Consider the following 21,051-nt stretch of genomic DNA (forward strand, 5'->3'; position numbering starts at 1 on the left):
CCTGGCCTCATACTGGGTCGTAATGGTGTCTGGTTTTGGGCCGCCCATACAAACGAAACTGGTGACAAAGCAGAGAGGTGAGGGGAGGGTTGCTAAGGTGCTTAGGGAACTGGCACATATGGCATATGAGGAGAGGCTAAAGGACCTCAAAGCCCAAAGGTGGATGTAATTTGCAGTCTTCCCCTTCCTAAAGGGTGGCTATAGAAAAGATGGAGCCAGGCTGCGCTGAGAGGCTCACAGTTTGAGGACGAGCAGCTGTAGCTGTTGAGTTGCAACTAAGGAATTATACCTGGATGAATGAGAAAACCCCTTCACTGTTAAGTGGCTAATTACAGGACTGAATTGCTCAATTCTGTCCTTGGAAGGCTTCAGAATTTGCTTAGACAAGGCCCTGAGCAACCTGGTCTAACTTAGAAGTTAGCCCTGCTCTGAGCAGGAGAGATTGGGCTACAGACCTTCAGAAATCCCTTCCAAACTCAATTTCCTGTGGTTCTAACTGAATGATATAAGAAAACAATTTTTACTTGACTTTTAAAATACAATTGAATCAAAAGTGGGCCTGGAAATGCACACTGTAGTATCTTGCTGGTGACTTAAGCTTCCAGGCCTTCATGTCTTCTACCAGAAGTATAAATAAATTAATTGGCCATGAGGATCACTTTTACGGAAGTGATGGGGAAAGAGCAGTTGGGAGGTGAGTCATAAGTAGGTAGGTAAGAGGAATTAGAAAAGGGATTAGTTTCAAATCTCCCTTCTATGAAAGGGAGGCCATTTTTAGAAGTGTGCTGATTTCATGGTTTTTTTGTTAGTTCACCGATCAAAATAGGGGAGGAGAAGGAAGTAAGAGTAGCACCATCTTAGCCTGCTGTACTGTCAGAGAAAACCTAAGTTGGAAAAGGTCTGGTCCAGGTGTTGTTAATTACCTCCATTTCTCTTTGAGGTGAGTTACGCTGTTGCCCATGCTTGTGTTTAAAGTATTTGAAGTCAAAAATCAACAAAAGCCATCTCCCAGATGCTGACTCGGTTCTTTTTTTGTGGGTCTTACCTTTTTAATGATACAAGTTGAAGCTCTCCTTGGCTCTCAGTAATTCAACAGGAGTTTGAAAACTCTCACTTTGTTACTCTTTAAGATCTGTTTAAAATATAGGAAGATCCTTAAGTTAACTGGTGTTCAGTGTCGGAGTCAACGTAGGAGAATTGAACTATACGGTTTAACTACCATGGCTCAGGGGGTTATTAGTGCGAACCTCTATAATCTATTTAAATGTAAAATCTGGAGGTGCTGATAAAATAACAGTAGGATGGCAGCTTCTCTCCAGTTTCTGTCCCGGCTCTTAAAAGACAATTAAAACAGAATAATTCAAAGAATACTGAGGCACTGAGTTTCATAGCAGGGTTTATGTACAGGGAGGAAATTGAAATCCTACTTCTGTGTTTTGGCTCCCCAGATGGAGACAGGACAGAATTCCTCATTTTCAATCAGATGGTATTTTCATATAGGCAGAATTACAAGTTTATAATTAGCTTTTCCCTGCAGTACAGACAGAAGCGCTGAGGGGAAGTGAGAAAATATTAGAAATACAGATGTGACAAAACTAGACTTTGCACATTTTCCCACAAGACACTTATCTGGCACCCTACAAATTTGCTAAGCTCTTTAGAGGTAGTGCCTAGATCAGCACATCTCCGTTTTGCTGGGAGCTGTAGAGATAGTAAGAGTTTTCTAGGGAATAGTTTGAAATGATGTCATGCTTCTTGTCTGTTTTCCAGTAGTCAACCCAGAATGAACTTTTAAAAAAAGAATAATTAGGATCATGAGTTGCATTTTAGTTTTGCCACCTCTGCTGCAGTTTCCTAGTTTGCACATTGTCCTCCTTTGTAACGCTCTGTGGAAAGCAGAATGCAAGTACTGCTCATAATCAATAATCATACAAAATGATTTAAGTGTGGATGCTGTGAATAGTTGTTTGAAATACATAAAATACAACGCTGGTACATCAGCTAAATAGTGCTATTTGTTTTCACCACCTGGGTATCTGGTACACTTTTCATCATATAACTTTTTAAACATATGGATGTTTTGTAAACGTTTGGTTTTAGGAATCTGTTGGATCAATCTTGGTGGCTCTGTTTGATTTCCTACTCCAAATGGCATCAGCCTGTAAAGGCAGAACGGTAGTTGAGTAGATGAGGTATAGAGCCACAGCTTGCAAAACTACTCTTTTTCTTCTCTCTCTCTTTTTTTTTTTTTTTTTTTTTTAAGTGGGTTGTATAGATGAGTTTCTCCTATAGCAACCGTCCTGCGGTAGCACATCATGAAACTATTGTAAACACTTTAAACAGGGAGTAAAATCAAATTCAGCTTGCTCTAGACTAAATGTTTGATCAGGTCTCTCCCTCTGGGTGTGCTGTGGTTTTTGTTTTAGTTCATTGTATAACTAAAGAATATGCCAAAACCAACTTGATTCTGATCAAATTAGAACATGTTCCTTACTTAGATTCTTAGAAGTAAATGTAATACATTTGCATTAAGGCAATTTATTCAGAAAATCTGTTGATTAATATACACTCTTTATTCTGCTTTTTGGCTGAATTCCAGCTATAAAAAATACTCTTCTATTAAAAAAAGTTCTGTTTACAAATATGAATCAATTGACAGATGTGGTCTTCTGCTAATATTCAGGTGTTTGCATGTTCTAACTAGGTAGTGATTTGTAAGTATGTTTTGTTGTCTTTAATAATGCCATCCTTTCAAGATCAGCATGTAAAATATTGTAAATTGTAACAGTAACACCTTTAGGTTTTAATATAGTTCCTGACTACAAGTTCCAAGGTTGTGGGGTTGGTTTTTTTTTGGCACATTTATAATCTGTACAGTACCCCTGAATATTCAAAGCTTCTGGTTTGGGGGCTGCTTTTGGGGGTTTTCTTTCCAAACTTGATGGACGTTTGAGAGCACCACATCTCTGCTGTGCTGTGAAATCTGTGTTTTAGTCTTACCTGAGTAAGCTGCCCTTACCTTTTTTTGCAAAAGATGCCCACAGGGGAGATAATGCATTAAGGCGGTGCAGTAGTGTAAAAAGGAAGATGTTTTAATACGCATGTTTACATGGAATATTGGAGGAGTTGTTGAGTATACATTTTACATGTTCCCTTATTTCTAGTACTTGCATCCAAGTTATGAAAATCTACCTCCTCCCCATCCTTACCTCACCCCAGCATCGTAGGACTCTGGTTATTCTTTATTATGTCCTGAGTTTTTTTCACTAAGCAATAAGAAATCTAACCTGTGAATGAGCATCTAATGTGATGTCCAGTTGTTCCCATGTTTTTCTTAAATTGAAATAAGTGTGGTCTGGAAAGCATTAAGGTAATTTGCAGGTATGGAATAGCCTCATAAAATACATAGAACAGGCTAAATTTTAAGCCTGTCCCTATGTCAAGCATATTGTTGTTCGCTTTCTCACAGGGATTTTTATTTGCTCTTTAGCAAAAAGGATGCCTTTGGCTACCCTCTTTGCATACACTAGGAGAAATGTGTCATTATTGATGATTAACTGAAACGTTTAGAAAACATTTTTATTAGCAAAACAGCTCAGACCTCTTTCAATTGTCACTAAAACGATATAAGCAAAAAATACTTTCTACTGGGAAAAGCAAATAAATGAGCTGTTACTGAAGATACTAAAAGAAAAACAAAACAAACCAAACAAACAAAAAAAAAGGAAAAAACCCAACCCAGAAATTGGTCCATTTAACTTTTTTGCAGAAATGCTTGTGCAGTTTTTTGGCATAGATTCTGTTCCCAATTTAGTACATTGAGCATGTTTCAGAAATAGGTCGTCTGTTAAATTCGGACACGGACCATACTGAGAAGTAAGACTGAGAGAAAAGGAAGGTCATTGACGATGCTTTCTCTTTTTCCTGATCCTTGGGTGTGTATTGTGGGGAAAAAGAATCACTGCGGTGCATGTGGCAAGAACCGTAGTGAAAATCAAATGCTGCCTTTGTTCTATAAACATCCTTAGGTTAATGTTAAGAAATAAAAACCAAACCAGATGAGAGTTAGCGTTTTTAACGCTACTCCACAGCTGAGTGTTTTTTCCAATTCTTACATCATTTTGACGTTTAATATATTTTTCCAGAGAAACGAGCGCTTTTGTTTACAGTCTGTACCTTGCATTCATAGCTATGTTTCTTAGGCCTGTTGCAGCATGCTGCTGTTTCCTTTCTTTATAAAACTAGCTCTACGTAGAATCACTTAAAAAAACCCAATGTTTTCTAAGGTTTGTTTCTGGGTATTATCTTCTTGGAAAGTCCTTTTCATATTGTGGCAGAAGTGTGTAAATATAATTGTGGGTTTAGTGCAGAGTGTAGTCTAACCACTTAAGAAAGAGGAGATAGTAAAGTTATTTGAACTGTATTTTTATAGATGCTTTTGTTGAGAGAAAATTAAGTTTCGTGTTTACTCAATCTGTTTATTTACTGAGAAGTTATAAATAGGCTGTTCTGTTTAATTGGGTTAACTTCTAAATGCTGTATACAGAGAGGTAGAAAGGAAAGTACTCCAAGGTGCATTAATTGTATTTTATTTTCCAAATTTTTAAACAATTGCACATCGTTAATTTATCATTAGTCATTAAATTTGGGCATGCAACCTTTGGTAATATACGAAAGTGGGCAATAATTGAAATTGGCTCTCAAATATTTTCTTTCAGAGCTGAATTTAAATGTAGTACTACAACAGCAATGTACTCTGTAAATGATGAGAATTAGGGTTGATATGCGTTTAATAAGTATTTTAAGAGAAAAGAAACCAAATCTTTTAATTAGACCAGTCTATGAAACTCGCTAGACCTCAAATTGGCCAATGTTTATGCTCCTGATGAATTTTGATATAATGGACCTACTTCTTCATTTGCTGAAGCTGTTCTTTGGCATCATAAAGTAATAGCTTTTTGTCTTCAAAATAGTACTTCTTTTAGGGATTGTTGCAAGATCAGGATGAACCTCAAGAAGTTTAGAGCAAAACATAAACTGCCCTTGTTACAAAGAATTGCATTTGCTTAAAATTTCTTTCCAAATTTTAAAATTGCTTACTTGGGGATCTTTTTCCGGTCATGTTGATCTTTCTGTATCATCTGTAAAATGAAGATGGCTATAGGTAATTACATAAGACACCGTACCTTCTTGTTTTTAAATAAGGTTGTGATGCATGCAAGTTACACAGCAAGTCTTACGTTCTGTAAACAGGTGGCTTATATGTTTGTTTTTTACTTTTCAGCTGTACTTTCAGGTTTCCCAGCACAAACATCAAGATAACATTCACAGCTCTGTCCAATGAAAAGAGAGAAAAACAGGAGGCCCCAGAGTCCCCAGTGAAGCCTGTGCAACCCCAGATCTCTCCCTTAACAATAAACATTCCAGACAACATGGCTCACCTGATCAGCCCTCTCCCTTCTCCCACAGGAACCATCAGGTATTTAAACCTTGCAGATTGGATACAGGGCAATGTATGGTTACAGACTTCAAATATTTTTCTAATTAATTTTAAGTATTTTGCTTTTGTGGTAGAAGTTTAGTTGAAGCTCAGCATAACCTGCCTTGGAGCAAACCACCCTTCTGCTAACCAATACGGTAGTGGCATGAACAGCCTTTAATATTCGAATTTAGTATGTTAAATGTGTAACAGTTTGCTCAGGAGCCTGGCATTCTTAGAACAGCACAGGAGCCTACCTTTTTCTTGCATTCCAGATGTTTTAGAATGCTTTTTACTCTTGCATGCTTATGGCGACACTTTAAATAACGTAAGTCTAAATTTTACCATTTTTAAACATTCTGACAGTCGCTGTCCCCCTGAAGTTTATCATCAGAAAGAATGATTTTTAGCTGTTGTTAGTGTGGAAAATAGACTGATCCCTTACTCCAGAAGATGTAGTATTGATTAGTCATTGCTGGAAGTAAACAGACATTTTACTAAAAACACAGTGTAAGATGAGGAGTTCAGCGTAGGGAGGTCTTCTGCAGGGGAGGTTGATCTGTGTTTTTTACTTGCTGTGCTGCTTAATTTGGTAATTGTAGCCATTGTCCGACTTGTTATTTGGGACCAAACTCAATTAAACATAAGCGAGCTGTCCTCACAAACTGGTAAAATTAGTTTAGATACAATTTTTAAAATTCATAGAAAGTTCAGGAGCAAAATTTTCATTTAAAGGCACTGGAATTGTGTTTCAAAGTCACATACATGCTTTTGAAAGTTTTTTCTTCCCCCTCCACCTCACTTCCTGTATCTTCAGTTGAGTGAAGGACTGTTAATGCTTGATTTTTAAAAATGTAGATCTTGCTAATGAAATTTGAATGTAAGGATAATTGGCTTCTTTCATGCTTGCCAAGATCTTGATCTCAATATTGTAGGGTTTAATGAGATCTCTATAAATGGTGGAAGTAGAGAGAAAAGAGATCTAGACTTGACTGTATAACAGGTTTGCTTTCTTATTAAAATTCAGGGAAAACATATCTTGCCCAAGAAATGACAGAGCAGCTCATAAATATTTCAGATAATATCACATATATCACCACACTCTTTGCCTCGCTATGAATTTTGTAATTCTCTTCAGGGCTTTCATGCACCTGTTGAGTATAGTTTATTACAAAAAAAAAAAAGATGCCAGTTTTGAGTCTATTTTGAGAGCAAAGCTTGACAGTTTCTCTTCAAATCAGCCTGTTTTGTAGAGGACTTGTAAACTTGCTTTGATTATACCATATGTGTCGCTTTGTCAATATATGCTAAAGTGAGCACAGTAGAGGGATGTTGTCAGTTGATACGTGAAAACATAGAGCAGCAATGACCTATATTTAAAAAAATAAATTAGTTACATGTTTTAGCTCTAATCAAGGATTCTTCCATACCACACTTTAAAAATCCCATTTCCCTTGTGTAGTATATCACTAGTAGCAAATTGTTGGTGGATTTCTCGTGATGTGAAACTCAAAGAATAATTTTTTATATATATATATTGCCCAATATATGGTGCCTGCTTTTTTTCTGTACGTAAAAAGGGAGGCAGCAAAAAAACTTGAGAGACCAGGCAGACAGACAAAACTCAGCACAGGTGAATTTGCTAAAGCTTTATTGTATAAATCCAAATAACATTCTCTAGCTTTATTTGTTACTTGATGATTTGAACCAGAGTTTCAAGTTAGGCTAAAGGTTGTCTTTGGAGATAAGGCTGGTTCTGGAGGCATTCTGGGTTTTGTCATTCTAATTTTTAGTTAACTTTTTTTAATATTTCTGAGGACTGTGTTGAAGTCAGTTACAATATGAATTGCTGAGAAGTGCATGTCCTTTTAGAGAACTACCAAAATTTTTTTTTTGGGAGAAGTGAGCAGACTGACTGTCTCTTTCCTTCTGGCAAAATGGAAATTGTAGAGGAAAACCGGCTTTGTGCAGCCGTGGTTCCTGTGGACTGTGCAAGGCAGAAGGACGGCCATTAGAAAGACGTTACACTGGAATTAGATACAATTATATCTTCATTTTTCTGTGATAGATAGCAAAATGTGAGGTATCAAGAGCCCCTTCTTTCATTTGGCACTGTCTTTTGCTTTGTAACAGTGTATGTGCTCTGTTGGCATAATACTGTGTTAAACTGGATGAGTCAGTGCTGGAGCATCCCATTTATGGATAAGTTTATGATTTTTATACGTGTGTGTGTGTGTGCACATAGCTTTAAACACTTAAAATAATGTTGGTTTAGATCTAAATGAGAATCGAAACTTCTTTTTCCTCATTGCTTGCTGTATTTTCTCAAATGTGCAAAAATACTGCACAGGAGAGATGATCTTTTTTGAGCAGACTGAATACAAGCATATGGCAGAAATTTCATGCAAGATGTGTTTCTTGTTTCAAATGAGTGTCTTAAAATTTGTGGTTGCTTACTTAGTTAAAGTGGACTTTTCTGTTGGCGAGTCTTAGACAAATACAATACAACCTCATAAATCAGTTAACCCTTTTTCCTTTGAGGAGGAAAGCTTGAGCTTCATTTGACAGGTTTCTTACTGCAGTGATTTTAATTCCCATGGATGAGTTAGGAAGGCTTGGAAGATGGGGTTTATAACGGAAGGACTGACAGACCCTTAACTGTAGTCTAGAAGCTCTGGTAGTGGGCTTTTCTGCAGTAAGAGCTTTTTGATTAGACAAAATGTGGTGATATACTGTATAACAAAATAGTAGGATCTTCTTTTTATGCTCTACAGTGCTGCAAATTCCTGCCCATCTAGCCCCCGTGGTGCAGGCTCTTCAGGGTACAAAATGAGTCGTGTAATACCATCTGACCTACATTTAATGGCTGACAATTCACAGTCAGAAAATGACAAGGAAGCATCGGGTGGAGATAGCCCAAAGGTAAATGTTGTTTGAAATCAATCCCATAAATTACATTTTAAGTGAATGTAAGACTTCTGAAATTTTTTTTGCTAACCTATATGCACTAAGTCATAATTCAACATTACAGACTTCAGAAACAGTTTGTAGGTTTTTGTGACTAGATGTCAGATTTATTTATTTATTTACTTACCTGTCTTCCCTTTGGGGGAGGGTCTGTATGTATTTTCAGTTATATATCTGTTTGTAGGCTATTGAGAATTCTTTACTGTTGTATGCTTCTCCAAATTTTTAATATTAATTTAAAATCTGCTAATCAGAAGAGCAAAGAAACTAAAGAGTTTCTTTTCTGCCTCAGCATTTTGGTCATCCAAAAGTACCTTAAGTTAATTGTGTTTTGTAACTTTTAATTTAGAAAGGGGTGTGTATATCTTTAAAGTTTATTGATGCAAACCTTTTTTCTTCTTTTCTTGTACAGGACGACTCTAAGCCACCTTACTCCTATGCACAGTTAATAGTACAAGCAATTACAATGGCACCGGATAAGCAGCTTACACTAAATGGAATTTATACGCACATAACTAAAAATTATCCATACTACAGGACAGCAGACAAGGGCTGGCAGGTAAATTTGATTTCTGGAATGTTTTTTTTTAGTTGTGAGTAGTACTGGCAGCTATAAATGGTCATAAGCAGTCAATTGGTGAGCCTAACAGCCCTTCATAAACAGAATTTGTCAAATGAGTGTGTTGTCTTTTTCCTGATCTTAAGTTCTCCAACAAAGTAAGCAATTTACATCATTATGTATTTGAAACACTGCTTTATTCATGGAACGGTACTCTCTAAACCTCTAGGAGCCACACATACAGACTTTTTGGGAAGGAAAATACAGTTGGCATTGTGGACTTAAATATATGTATGCTATCTAGGAACATAGTTGGGTTCTATAACTTACAGTTATATAAACATCCATATTGTTATCTTGAGATAAAATTAAGATACTAAATATTACAAGTTCATTTTTATTTGAAAACAGTGATCTTGACCATGCAATACAGTGAAGGAACAAGTGTGTGTTTTCTGTCATCTTGCACTATTATGTGCGCTTTTTTATTTGTGCAACATAGTCTATTGGTGAACTGATTTTTTTTTTTTTTTTTTTTGCTGAGTTAGACCAAACCCTTCAATTCCGTAGAATTAATTTCTGCTTTCTTTTCATTTTTAAAGAGCCCAAGCTCGACATTTGCCAGGATGACTAACCGAGTATGAATCAGTCTGGCATAGTCTTTCCAGATACGCAAGAGGGTCACTGCCTTTGCTGCCGTTTTTAGCTTCGGCAAAGGACAGAAGAGCACAATTAGCAGGACCGGCCAGATTGCCCATAGAACATTCAGGCCGCACTGTCCATCATGGAGTATCTGTTTCACTGGGGTGTTGCTCAGTGCAGCCACGGTCTGCGGCACAGGCATGCTCTGGAGTTATTTTCAGGGGAGTAAAATTTGGAGAGACTGGGGGAGGGGAACAGTGAGGAAGTGTTAATACTCTCCTCGCTGCCCCAGTAGAATACTAAAGAATACATGCCTTCTCAGGAGAGGAATGGATTTTTAAATATTAATCACATACTTATTTGTCATAGGGCCTATATGGAAGTTGAAACACTCTTAGAGGAATTCCAAGGTTAGTGGGGAATGTAACTGTTCCTCGCGTTTTGCTAATGGTTTGGCTAGTAAAGGAGTTAGCTGCTGTTGTGGCTAGGAAGTCTCTTAAGAATTTTGTTTCCGTTTCACACAGATGCACAAATTTCACAAATCCTGGCTGCAGTCATACTAACAGATCTGGTTTAGCAACAAGATTCTGTTTATAAAACGTTGGTGTGCTTTTTTCCTTCCTATTCTGAAATACCTTGAATATCCGTGTGTATAGTGCTGCTTTATGGAAGCATCACGGAACCAAACATGCGCATACATTGTAATGCATGGTTAAAGAATTCTGCCTTAGAACAGTGTATGTATTTAGATGTATAATACTTCACGAAACCGAGATGACAGACACAGCAGACATATGTATTCTGGAATAATTAATTAGCACCTATTCACAAAAACAACTGGAAAAGCTGAAAATTAGGTGCTGTTCAGTCAGTAGCCATATAAAGCACTGGTTTAACACTAACAGGTGTACCTTGTGCAAATAGCTGTGCTAGCTTTTATCCATCAGGTGTTAGGTTACAGTTAGGGTGACTTATCTAATAAGTGTTTTAAATAATATTTGAGGCTATATATGTGCATAGTATTCAAAACATGGAGTAGATACATGTGTATAGTATCCCAATCCTATACCTTAATAAGTAGTATTGAGGTATTTATATCGTTTATTATACAAAGGTCTCATTTTGTTCAGGACTTGAAGTCTCCTCTTCATGAACTTATTTTAGCAGGTACTTTTGGATCTACTCTTCATTCTAGCTTATGGAGAAATAAATACAATTTATAAACATGTTCTTGGCATCTTTCTAGTTCTGTTTCAATTTTTGGCAGGGAAAACCATTTCTGGTTTCATCAGTTCGCATTTTAGAAACCATACATGGTTATCATTGCTTTAAGTTTTCCAAAGTTGCCATCAGGGTCGTGAACTCAGATATCTGAGTAGGATTCGCTTTTGATTTTGCAAGTTTTGAAGAGCTTTTGTTAACATAAAACCTTTTTCTCCATTTTTTTCCCTCTGGTCCCCCACAAATATTTCAGTATGTATTCTCATCTTTATTTTCTACTTGCTCAGTGACAATAATTAGAGAGGCTTGGGTTTTATATCTCTTTAGGGGCGGGGGGGAAGGAAGGTGTGCAAAGCCAAGCATAGGTACAGCCACTTCAGGGTGTTAGCAGTTTTCTGCATCTCTGATAGAAAAGTTGTCTGTGTTACAGCAAATGAGGGTGAAGTACTGCGCAAACTAGAGTGTGGTAATGAAGATCTTGCTGAAGAGCTGTTTTAGGACCTACTGCCATTTGTTGTTTTCCTAGACACACTAAACCCTTGGCTCCTTTGTTGAGACAGACTGGACTGTGGGTGAACTCCCAGCAATCCAGCTGCATTTGGAAGTTGTGTAATTTAACCTGTTCTTTCTGTGTTGTGGAACAGGACTACCATATAAGATCAGAATCAGTATATGCTGTATTTTACTGGCCTTCCTAGAATGAATTGACATTTTTCTTTCACACCTGGGGAGGGGTGGTGTACGAAGACCGATAATCTATATTTTTTAACACTGCATTATGCGCAAGTATTTGTAGTGTTCTAACAGTTCGTTGCAATCACCATGTTTCTCGTTAGAGAATTAAATGACATTCCTGTTATTGCCACAGTAGTACACTTGGTTTTTTAACTGTTGGGAAAAATTTGAAAAATGCAGGAGTCCTTTCAGGTTTATGGCACTGCCTTTGCAGTGCTCTTGAGTTCTGTTGAATTAAGGAATTAAAGGAGCTGAACCCCGAGTCTCCTATAGTACGAACTGCTGCAGTAGGCCACATTCTGACTTGGAAAAGTTACATGAATTCTACATATTTTTTTATGTTTCATAGAATTCAATACGTCACAATCTCTCTCTGAATCGTTATTTCATCAAAGTACCACGTTCCCAGGAAGAACCAGGCAAAGGCTCATTCTGGAGGATAGACCCTGCCTCTGAAAGCAAATTAATAGAGCAGGCTTTTAGGAAAAGGCGGCCTAGGGGAGTACCTTGCTTTAGAACCCCTCTGGGACCACTCTCTTCTAGGTAAGGAAAAACAGATGATCAAAAAAGACTATGGCTGTTGTTTAATCTTCAGGCTAATACAGACTTGATAGTTTTGGATACAGTCACAAGTTTAGTAATTTAATTTCATCCAGACTCAGTATTTGAATTCTGTATGATTTACTAGGAGGCTGCCCCTTACACTAGGCTTGTTTTTACTGCTTGTTTTTAGTGTTAAAGAACTGACTCGGTTTGCATAACTATCAGATTGTTAATGTAAGCAAGCCTTGCCGTACCTTTGGGATTTTTTTACAGAATTATAATTTTAATTTCTAACTGCTGTCTGCTGCATTTTAAAACTGTTTGCAAAGAAAATTATCAAATACGGGCTACCATTTTATTGAACTTAGAGATGACAATTATGTATTTAGTTTGATAATGTTCAAGCACAATTCATGATGGAGAAATAAGTGGGTTTAATTTATTCCCGCTGTAAAGTTACGGCCTTTCTGCTGGTGCAGATCTTTTATTACTTGCCCCATAGACTGAGATTTGCTCATTATTCTTCTCCACCAGAAGAAACGTTCATGTGTTTAGTGAGTCTCCATAAGAAGGCACCCAGCCACTACTTCTCCATTAACTGTATCTGAAATTTGCTTTTAAATTTTGTCCCTGTTTTGACAGAAGCTTTATAAAAGATCATCAACTGCTTTGGGTTGTAACTGCACTTGCCAGAAGGCAGGGGTGCCCTCCTGTGGGCAGTGTGTGTTAATGGTCTCTTTAGAGGCAGGTCACTGTCACAGTTCAGAAGTTAAAACACATCAGCTGCTGCTTTCATTTTTAAATACAGAAGTGCCCCAGCTTCTCCTAATCACTCTGGAGTGTTGTCTGCACACTCCAGTGGAGTCCAGACCCCCGAGAGTCTGTCCAGGGAAGGATCTCCAGTCCCAATGGAACCTGAGCCCAGTGCTATCCAGCCAAAACTAGCCGTAATACAAGAAGCGCGATTTGCACAGAGTGCCCCAGGTGAGGAATCCTGAAATCAGCGTTTGGGGGTTGGAGGTGGGAGAGGGCTAATATATAAATGCTACCAAGACTTCACATGTACACTAAAAAAAAAAGGGTAAATATTTAACCTCTTAATATTTACAGCAAATCTTTGATAACCATGTAAACATGCCAGGTAAATTCTGTTTGCATACATAAGGACTGTTATCTGTGTGCTGTTCCAGCACCCTTGATCACCTTGTTACTAAACAGAGATTATGCTTCTGTCCTGTATAGGACTGTACTGTCTTGTAACAGTTGCCATTTTCTTTCAGAATGTATTCTTTCTGGTTTAGGGGAAAAAAAAAAATAAAAAAATTTAGTTTACATAGGTTACAGAAATAAGCGCATGTCTTGCACGCATCTGTAATCACGTTGTCCTTTCAAAGATGGCCATAAAAAGAATTGAAAGGATAAAGAGAGAAAGAATAAATTTGCATGATAAGAATTTTCTTATTTAAAAAAATCAAGAAAGAGCGTAAGGCATGATGAGATAAGGATGTATTTGATTGGTTACCTTAGCTTATATACTTTTGCCATCTATTTTCTTGGTGATATTCTGGTACCGCAGAAGTGCCGGTGACCATTCTGTGGCGAAGGCAAACATGGCCCTGAGCGGAGGCACCAGGCTTTTCCCAGCTTAGGAAGCCAGAGTTTTGCCAATTTGACATGCTTCACACAACACCTCAAGCACATATATGGTCCCATCTTTGGAAAGGACTTTTACTAAATGAGTATTAAGCATAGCCTTGGTAGTATAGCTGCTTTTGGGGGAAGGTGGGGAGGGCTTTTGCCCAAATGGTGTATGGGTCTTACTGACCTGATACAGCACTTACCTTGAATGTGTGGCTTGGAATAGCCACATGTCATAATCTTCATTGTCCGGTTTTATCTTTTGGATCATTCAGGTATTAGTGAAGGAGGTCGTTAATCCTCTGAGGCTTTAGTCTTAAGTTTAAAAGAATGACTGGCTTAAAAGCAATAATTGAAATTGCAGCCTAATTTTTTTCTCTTTCTTGGTAGGATCACCTCTATCTAGCCAACCAGTTTTAATTACTGTACAACGGCAGCTACCACAAACTATTAAACCCGTCACCTACACTGTTGCAACTCCTGTGACAACATCGACATCCCAGCAGCCTGTAGTTCAGACAGTTCATGTTGTCCACCAGATACCAGCTGTGTCTGTCACAAATGTGACTGGATTAGCACCAGCAAACACTTACACTGTAGCTGGACAGGCAGTAGTCACGCAAGCTGCGATGGTCACCCAGCCCAAGGTAGAACCTCAAGAAAATGGAGACCACAAGGAAGTAAAAGGTGAGAACCTGTGGGGTTAGTTGTTTTGCTTGCTCTTTAATACAGAAGGATTATTATTTGCAACTTAATTCCAGATGAACGCTTGACATGTTTGGCTAAAATGGAAGATTTTTCCATCATAATGTCTCAGATATGTTGGAGCTAATAATAAAACAATATACTTTTTCACTGAGGGTTGGTTGAGTAAAAACAAATGGTTCTTTAACACTTTCTTGTTTTAACGATGTTTTATCTTCTGTGGTTTTTTTCAGTTAAAGTGGAGCCTATACCTGCTATTAGTCATGCTACAATAGGAGCTGCTAGTCGTATCATTCAGACATCTCAGACCACACCCCTACAGACAGTTACTATCGTGCAACAGGCACCTCTAGGTCAACACCAGCTACCAATAAAAACTGTAACGCAGAACGGAACGCACATAGTACCTATCACCACTGCGATACAAGGACAGGGCAATGCTGGTACGTATTATGTCATGATGTTGTGTTGCTTTGTACGTGTTACAACCTCAACGTGACCGGAGCTGAATTTTTGAATTCTGGTCTCATGTCTTTTGTAGTTATACTGAAAACTAAGTTCTACCAAAAATTTAGATTACAGTCTTATAATCTAATTTCTTACCACCCTCCTTGGTGGTAAGAACCAGTATTTCTCTTCATTGATGATTACCTGAACAGTTATTTATTCTCTTTGTGGTCATTATAGGGATGTACTTAGTGGTGGCAAGCCGTCCTCCCTCTTCATTAAACCCAGGATATAAACAAGTTTTAAAAGAAGTTCCTGTAAAACAGTGCCATTAAAATGGTAACTGCTCCCCAGATGATTTGTCAAGAACCAACCAACAGGAAAACAAGACAGAACTTGCTTGTGGGTTGGCTTTTTGAACTGTTACTTTTAATTCTGTTTTTATCGAACCTGTACCAGACAAAAATTCTGTAAGATTTTGAGATTGGTCTTGTCTGAATACCCTCTTTCCCCTCTCGGGCTCAGCACTCTGAGTGGGTAGCGGTACTGCTGCATCATTTTCATATATTCCCACTTGTTTACAGACTGTTCGGTTTTGGTTTGCTTTGCAGGTGCATACGGCTTGTTTTAACAGTTTGACTTTGAGATGTTATCTGATACTGAAGTAGCTTTTTTGTCATAAAATACATTTACAGAAATAGTTTCAGGCTATCTTATATCAATTTATTACCTACATTTCTGCTCTAAAGTCCTTCTAACGGAGTGAAATACATGCTTTGTTTCCTTTTTACTCTTCTTCCATCACTGACGTTTATATGTCAGAGTTCTGTCTGCTTCCACTTCATTTCCAGCTTAAGTAAAGCAAAAGCACCCACTGTCAGGCTTCATAGGTGCTTTTTTTGTCCGAAGAGGATGTATGAATTGAGCTGTGTCATGTGAAATATGCTGAAAAATTATTTTTAAAAGTAAGAAAAGATTCTTTTTGTCTTTTTCCTCGACTCTGAACAGGTTTCAGCATGTTTTCCTTGGTAGGGAAGCCTGATGGCTTGTTTCAGAAATGTGGCTGAACATAGCAGAGTTGTGGTACTTCTCACTGTTTCACTCTGTGTGATAGGGGTGCGTTTGCAGCGATGGGAGTTTTCGCTTTGAGATTCCTGGGCTTAAATTCCTTATGAAATGTTCACATTTTGAACAGCAAGCGAGGTGTATTCCAGGTCCTGGTCTCCCTGTTACGGTAACTCCTAAAGGAGCAAGAAACCAGCAAAGTCTCAGGCAAAGCATCTGAAGGGGGACCTAGGCCTGCAGAAGTAGAGATGTGTTTGTACGGGTCTGCATTCTCACACGTACGGCTCCATACGTCTGGGTTCACATGCCAAACGTCTGTATTTACACACACATTTTTGTGTTTGTCTCTGTCTTTGGAGAAAGATTTGTGCAATCTGAAAGCTAAGAAATCCAGAGCAACTTCTTCTAACATTTTCTATTCGTAGTAAGCAGGTGCTTTCAGATCTTACTCTCAGCAGAACAGTTTGGCAGTGCTTTTTACTACCTGTCAGTCTGACTGAAAGCTGTGAAGTCCGAAAGAAATGCAAGTCTCTTATTGCAGAATAAAATTACAGAACTAGATAGTCTTTATTTTGACTTTCAGTGTAGATTTCAAACATTATTGTTCTTTTGTGTATTTCATATTCCACATACCGGTTGTGGCTGCAGCCAGTCTCTTTCTATGAAACAGTCCTCAGAGTGAATAATGCAGTAACGGTCTTAATGCATGTTTGAAGATGAGGGGTAAACTTCTTGTTTTTATTTAAGCAACAAAAAATTTGCAGTAAAGCATTTTATTCGGAAGTAACTATATGGCATCTCTTCAGAAACTGTACATGGAATAGCTTTTCTAATAGAAGCTGAAGGACTGTTGAGATCCAAGAACAAATTATTTTACAGTTGCAGTGCAGCTTTTTGCATCGGGTAAATATTTTCTGAAGTATTTGTTCTACCAGTCAATACTAAGTACAAAACAGTTTGGTTACATGCATAACCAAGGGGTGATATTCCAGGTGTTCTCTAGGACAGCTTACTAAGAACAAATATAAGGAGTTTAGCAAATAAGAATTGCTTACAGACTTCATGTTTAAACCCCACTAGCAGGGAATGCTGTGGTTGTGTCAGCAAAGCGGTGGTGCTGAAGAAAGGGAGCTTGTGTGTAAAGAAGCAGGTGGTTTGATAATGTTTAGATAAACTCTTATGAAATGCAATGAACAAGTAAACACATAATTAGTATTTTGCATCATTTGCAAAAACATTTGAATTTGGTTTGATAAAGTCAGGGTTGATACTGACGAGCTGACTCCTAACAAGTAGAGGGAAGGAGCCTTTGGATGTCTCAGAAGGTTGAAAGGCCTGGACTCGCCCATTAACGGTGACTTGTACTATCTCTTCCATGGAAAGAGAAAGATTAAAATCTTGTATAGGATGTTTGAACTGCATACATTTCTGTTCATCTCATTCAGTTGTGCACTTGAATCTAATCCACTGCGTCATTTCTTAATACAACTACTTGTTAAAAGCACTGCCTTTTCCATATGTTGTGGGTAAATGCCTCATTATTTGCCGAAGAGGAATTGCTGCTTGAGTCCTCTGCATCTCAGGGCTGTGGGAATTGCGTAGCTTTTCTTACATAACCTATGGCCAGATGAATGTGACGTGGTGGTGCTTTCCTTCCAGGCCAAGTCATGTGCTCTGCAGTCATCCACAGACACGGCCAGATCCTACCGAACGGGGATTTTGAATTCACTTCCCACTTTTGTCATAAATTATGACGTAGATGGGCTTTCAGTCATTTAATCCTCCTCTGTCTTCAGCTCCCCATTGAGAAAATGGAGATACTTCCCAGTTCTCCCACCCTTGTCCAAAGCTGCATGAAAGTTGAGCGATTTGGGAAAATGTCCTTTGGGTTTGTAGAAAGATTAAACGATTGGGCCTGAATCTCAACTGGGATTGCTAATACCCCACGTAGTACCCATAAACGACTTCATCGTTTTAATGAAAATGCAAGTTTGCTTTCAGTATCATCTGTTTTGCCAAGGATTAGGGTGCTGAAGTTTTTATTATCTTTTTACAGCTGCTGCAAGCCCTTTGCATATGTTAGCAACCCACGCGTCCGCATCGGCGTCTCTTCCAACAAAGCGGCAGAACGGAGACCAGTCAGAACAGCAGGAACTCAAACGTATCAAAACAGAAGATGGAGAGAGCATAGTCATAGCTGTTAACGTGGACACCCCAGCTGTGGCAGTGAGTGATAAAGGCAGCCAGAACTAGAAACTTAGGGGAGTTTTTCTTTTTCTTTTTCTTTTTTTTAAAAAAAAAAAAAATATAAACTCCATGGTGCCAAAAGGAGACACTTAAATATAACACCTAAAATGTTGGAACATGTTCTCACGCAGTGGGGAAAGGGGCCCTGTGATCAGACTTCAACTTTCAGCACTGAAAAAAAAAAAAACAAACCAACACAGGTGGCCTTAAAACTTGGTAATTTAAAGTCAAACTGCAAAACATCTTGTTCCAGAGGCTGTGACCCCCGCTCCTCCCTGCCCCCTACTGAACTGTGTACACTGAGAAATACAGTGTTGGGGAGGGCTGCAGCTTTAAAAAAATCTCTATCAGATTATTTTAAGGACTGGGTATCTCAGTGTAACGGCAGCATGATAAGCGCTTAGTGTGAACTGGTTTCAAACGATTGTATATTCCTTAAAGGGAACAGAGGCAAGGAGCCATTTCCTCCATCTTGGCAGCTAGCCTTTCATAACGACCTACCCGATGCAGTTGTTGGTAGATAATGCAGTATTTTGTTGTTCACATGTGGAATTAGAAATTTTTGAGGTGTATTTTCATTTCTTTGCAAAACAATGGGGTCTTTGACATTTCAAATCACTCCATTTCTACTCCGGAAACTTTGGAATCACACAATACTTTTCATGTGAAATTTTGTTTGGTAAAAAACTGAATGTAGGGTTTTTTTAACCAATGGAATGATTTACTTTTGTCTGTCCTGTTAAAGTTCAGATAAAGCTACTTTATTACATCTGCAAATTTTCATATTTTAGCAGTTGCCTGATAAATTTAATCAAATTTTATTACCATGTGTAGTGATCAAATGCTTCTTTGGGCTTGCATGTAACTGATTAGAAATTACAATGTAAATGAGCCGTTAACTGACGTAAAGAACTGCTATGAATTTGACCAGAGCTGCACTTATCTGTTTCTCTTTCTGCTACCTTTTGCTGTTTGTTACTTTGTGTTGACTTTGACTGTCCCTGGCATATTTTTCCAGTCTAAAGTAAAACAAGAGTCTCGCTTAATATTGTGTATGTTTAAGATAACAGACTGTTCTTCATTTAGAAAGATGAAATTCTTTATCACAAGTCCTTTTAAAAAGAGAGTAAAATTATCTTGTCAGAGGTATATTCGATATTTTTAAGCTTAAGCACCCATCAGTAGAAATTAATCTGACCAGTTTCTCCGTAACACTTTTGATGTCATACACTGACCTCTCGGGGTCTCCATTAAGAGTAGCTGTTGTGGTTTTCTAACAGTGGCTACCATATTATTATAATAATAATTTTTTTTTTTTTAAGTGTGTGTTCTGCAGTTGAACATTTTAAAATGTATTGGTAATTTCTCACTTTAATTGTGGTAATAGATTCCACTTTACATTTCAAAATTAAATTTAAACGTAAGGCTGCTGTTCAGTCTTTAATTCACATAATGTCTTATTTCCTCATGCAGTAAGGTGAGTGAAAGCTAGATAGTTGGCTTAATTTGAATCTGATTTTTGTCATTTTCTGTAATAATGATGCATTATTTATATTTCCTTTCCCACTACGAAAGGAAAAACTGTACTCTTCATGATGGACTGAACAGTTTGGAGTGGTTTATTTAGGCAGCTTTTGGGAACTATTTACCTAAAGACCAAATACGAGAAATCTGTACAAGTTTTGTGTTCATCCACAAAATGGAACTGTTACAATGTCTCTGCAGATAATACATATTAAAAAACTATGAAAAAAACTCTACACAAGCTGAATTTATAACAGGCATTTAAAAAAAAAAAAAAGCATAACCTGAAAAGAAACATTTCTGTAAAATTGCAACATTTTCTTTAGAGGTTTTAAAAATAAAAAAAGTAAAGTTTTAACATACTTTTTTTAAGAAAAAAAAAATCCAGTACTAGTAATTTAATTTGGTGTTGAATGAATTGACTAGAATGTGGTTTATTTTCAGAAGTGAGAATCTGTTCACAACTAGGGCTAGGTGAATAATAGTGTATAAGATTTTTTAAATAAAATTAAATTTTATTCAGCAAATTAACTAAGTTGAAATTACTCAACAAGTGTGTTTGAAATATTTATGTACATTTTGGGGTGATTAATCCAATTGACGTTGGCAGTGCCACAGGGATCGGTGTCAGACCAAACGAGCCAAGGCGATGAGCTGACGGTAGGGAAGCTGTGTGTGATGCCCTCCTGGGCAGAGGGGGGAGAGTATGGCCTGGGTCCCACTGCCGCAACGTGGTGGTGTTTTACACTGTTGGCACGTGTGGAATTCGGCACAAGAATGCGCCTTCCTTCAGATGGATAAACCCTTTGGAAAAAGCTGTGCAATGTGAGAAAACTGCTTACGGTCTTCCTTAAAAATACCATATGGTTATCCGTGCTTTCGGTGATGCAGAAGAACGCTGGTACGGGATGATCTCCACTGCTTTTGGCTGGTGGAGACTCCTCAGTCTTACGTGTCGGGCCTTACTGAAATGAGTCGTTGAACCAGAGCTGTTCCCTGGTTTGTCTGTGTATTTATGTGCCTCCCACTATTAATACAGTGACAGTTGCCGTGTGACAGCAGAGGCTGAACGAGGCTCCTGTCCCGCGGCTGCTTCTGAGGTGATGCTCCTGACCTTTCTTAAATGGGCCTTCGGTGCCCATCATCCTGGACTCCCACGGTCAATGTCATCTTTCTTCTGCAAATGGAAAGTGTCTCCAGGTGATTCATGTACCTACAGATTTGACCTCTCTTTAGGAACTGATGGAAGCTTTCTGGTTACCTTTTGTGTTTTATGATG

The 21,051-nt window shown here is 38.1% G+C and overlaps 1 protein-coding gene across 1 annotated transcript in view; it reads left to right on the forward strand.

Annotated features, from left to right (window-relative positions):
• The window catches only part of FOXK2 (forkhead box K2), a 48,031-nt gene extending 27,889 nt beyond the window's left edge, over positions 1-20,142 (forward strand). Inside the window, exons 2-9 of the mRNA XM_074159954.1 lie at positions 5,285-5,479; positions 8,254-8,401; positions 8,859-9,005; positions 11,953-12,146; positions 12,955-13,130; positions 14,175-14,471; positions 14,723-14,932; positions 18,058-20,142. Coding sequence (XP_074016055.1) covers positions 5,285-5,479; positions 8,254-8,401; positions 8,859-9,005; positions 11,953-12,146; positions 12,955-13,130; positions 14,175-14,471; positions 14,723-14,932; positions 18,058-18,254 — 1,564 coding nt within the window. The 3' untranslated portion in view covers positions 18,255-20,142. The remainder of the gene's footprint in view (positions 1-5,284; positions 5,480-8,253; positions 8,402-8,858; positions 9,006-11,952; positions 12,147-12,954; positions 13,131-14,174; positions 14,472-14,722; positions 14,933-18,057) is intronic.
• The last annotated feature ends 909 nt before the right edge of the window (positions 20,143-21,051 follow it).

This window comes from Numenius arquata, chromosome 17 (genome assembly GCF_964106895.1).
Source record: "Numenius arquata chromosome 17, bNumArq3.hap1.1, whole genome shotgun sequence".
Classification (NCBI taxonomy): domain Eukaryota; kingdom Metazoa; phylum Chordata; class Aves; order Charadriiformes; family Scolopacidae; genus Numenius; species Numenius arquata.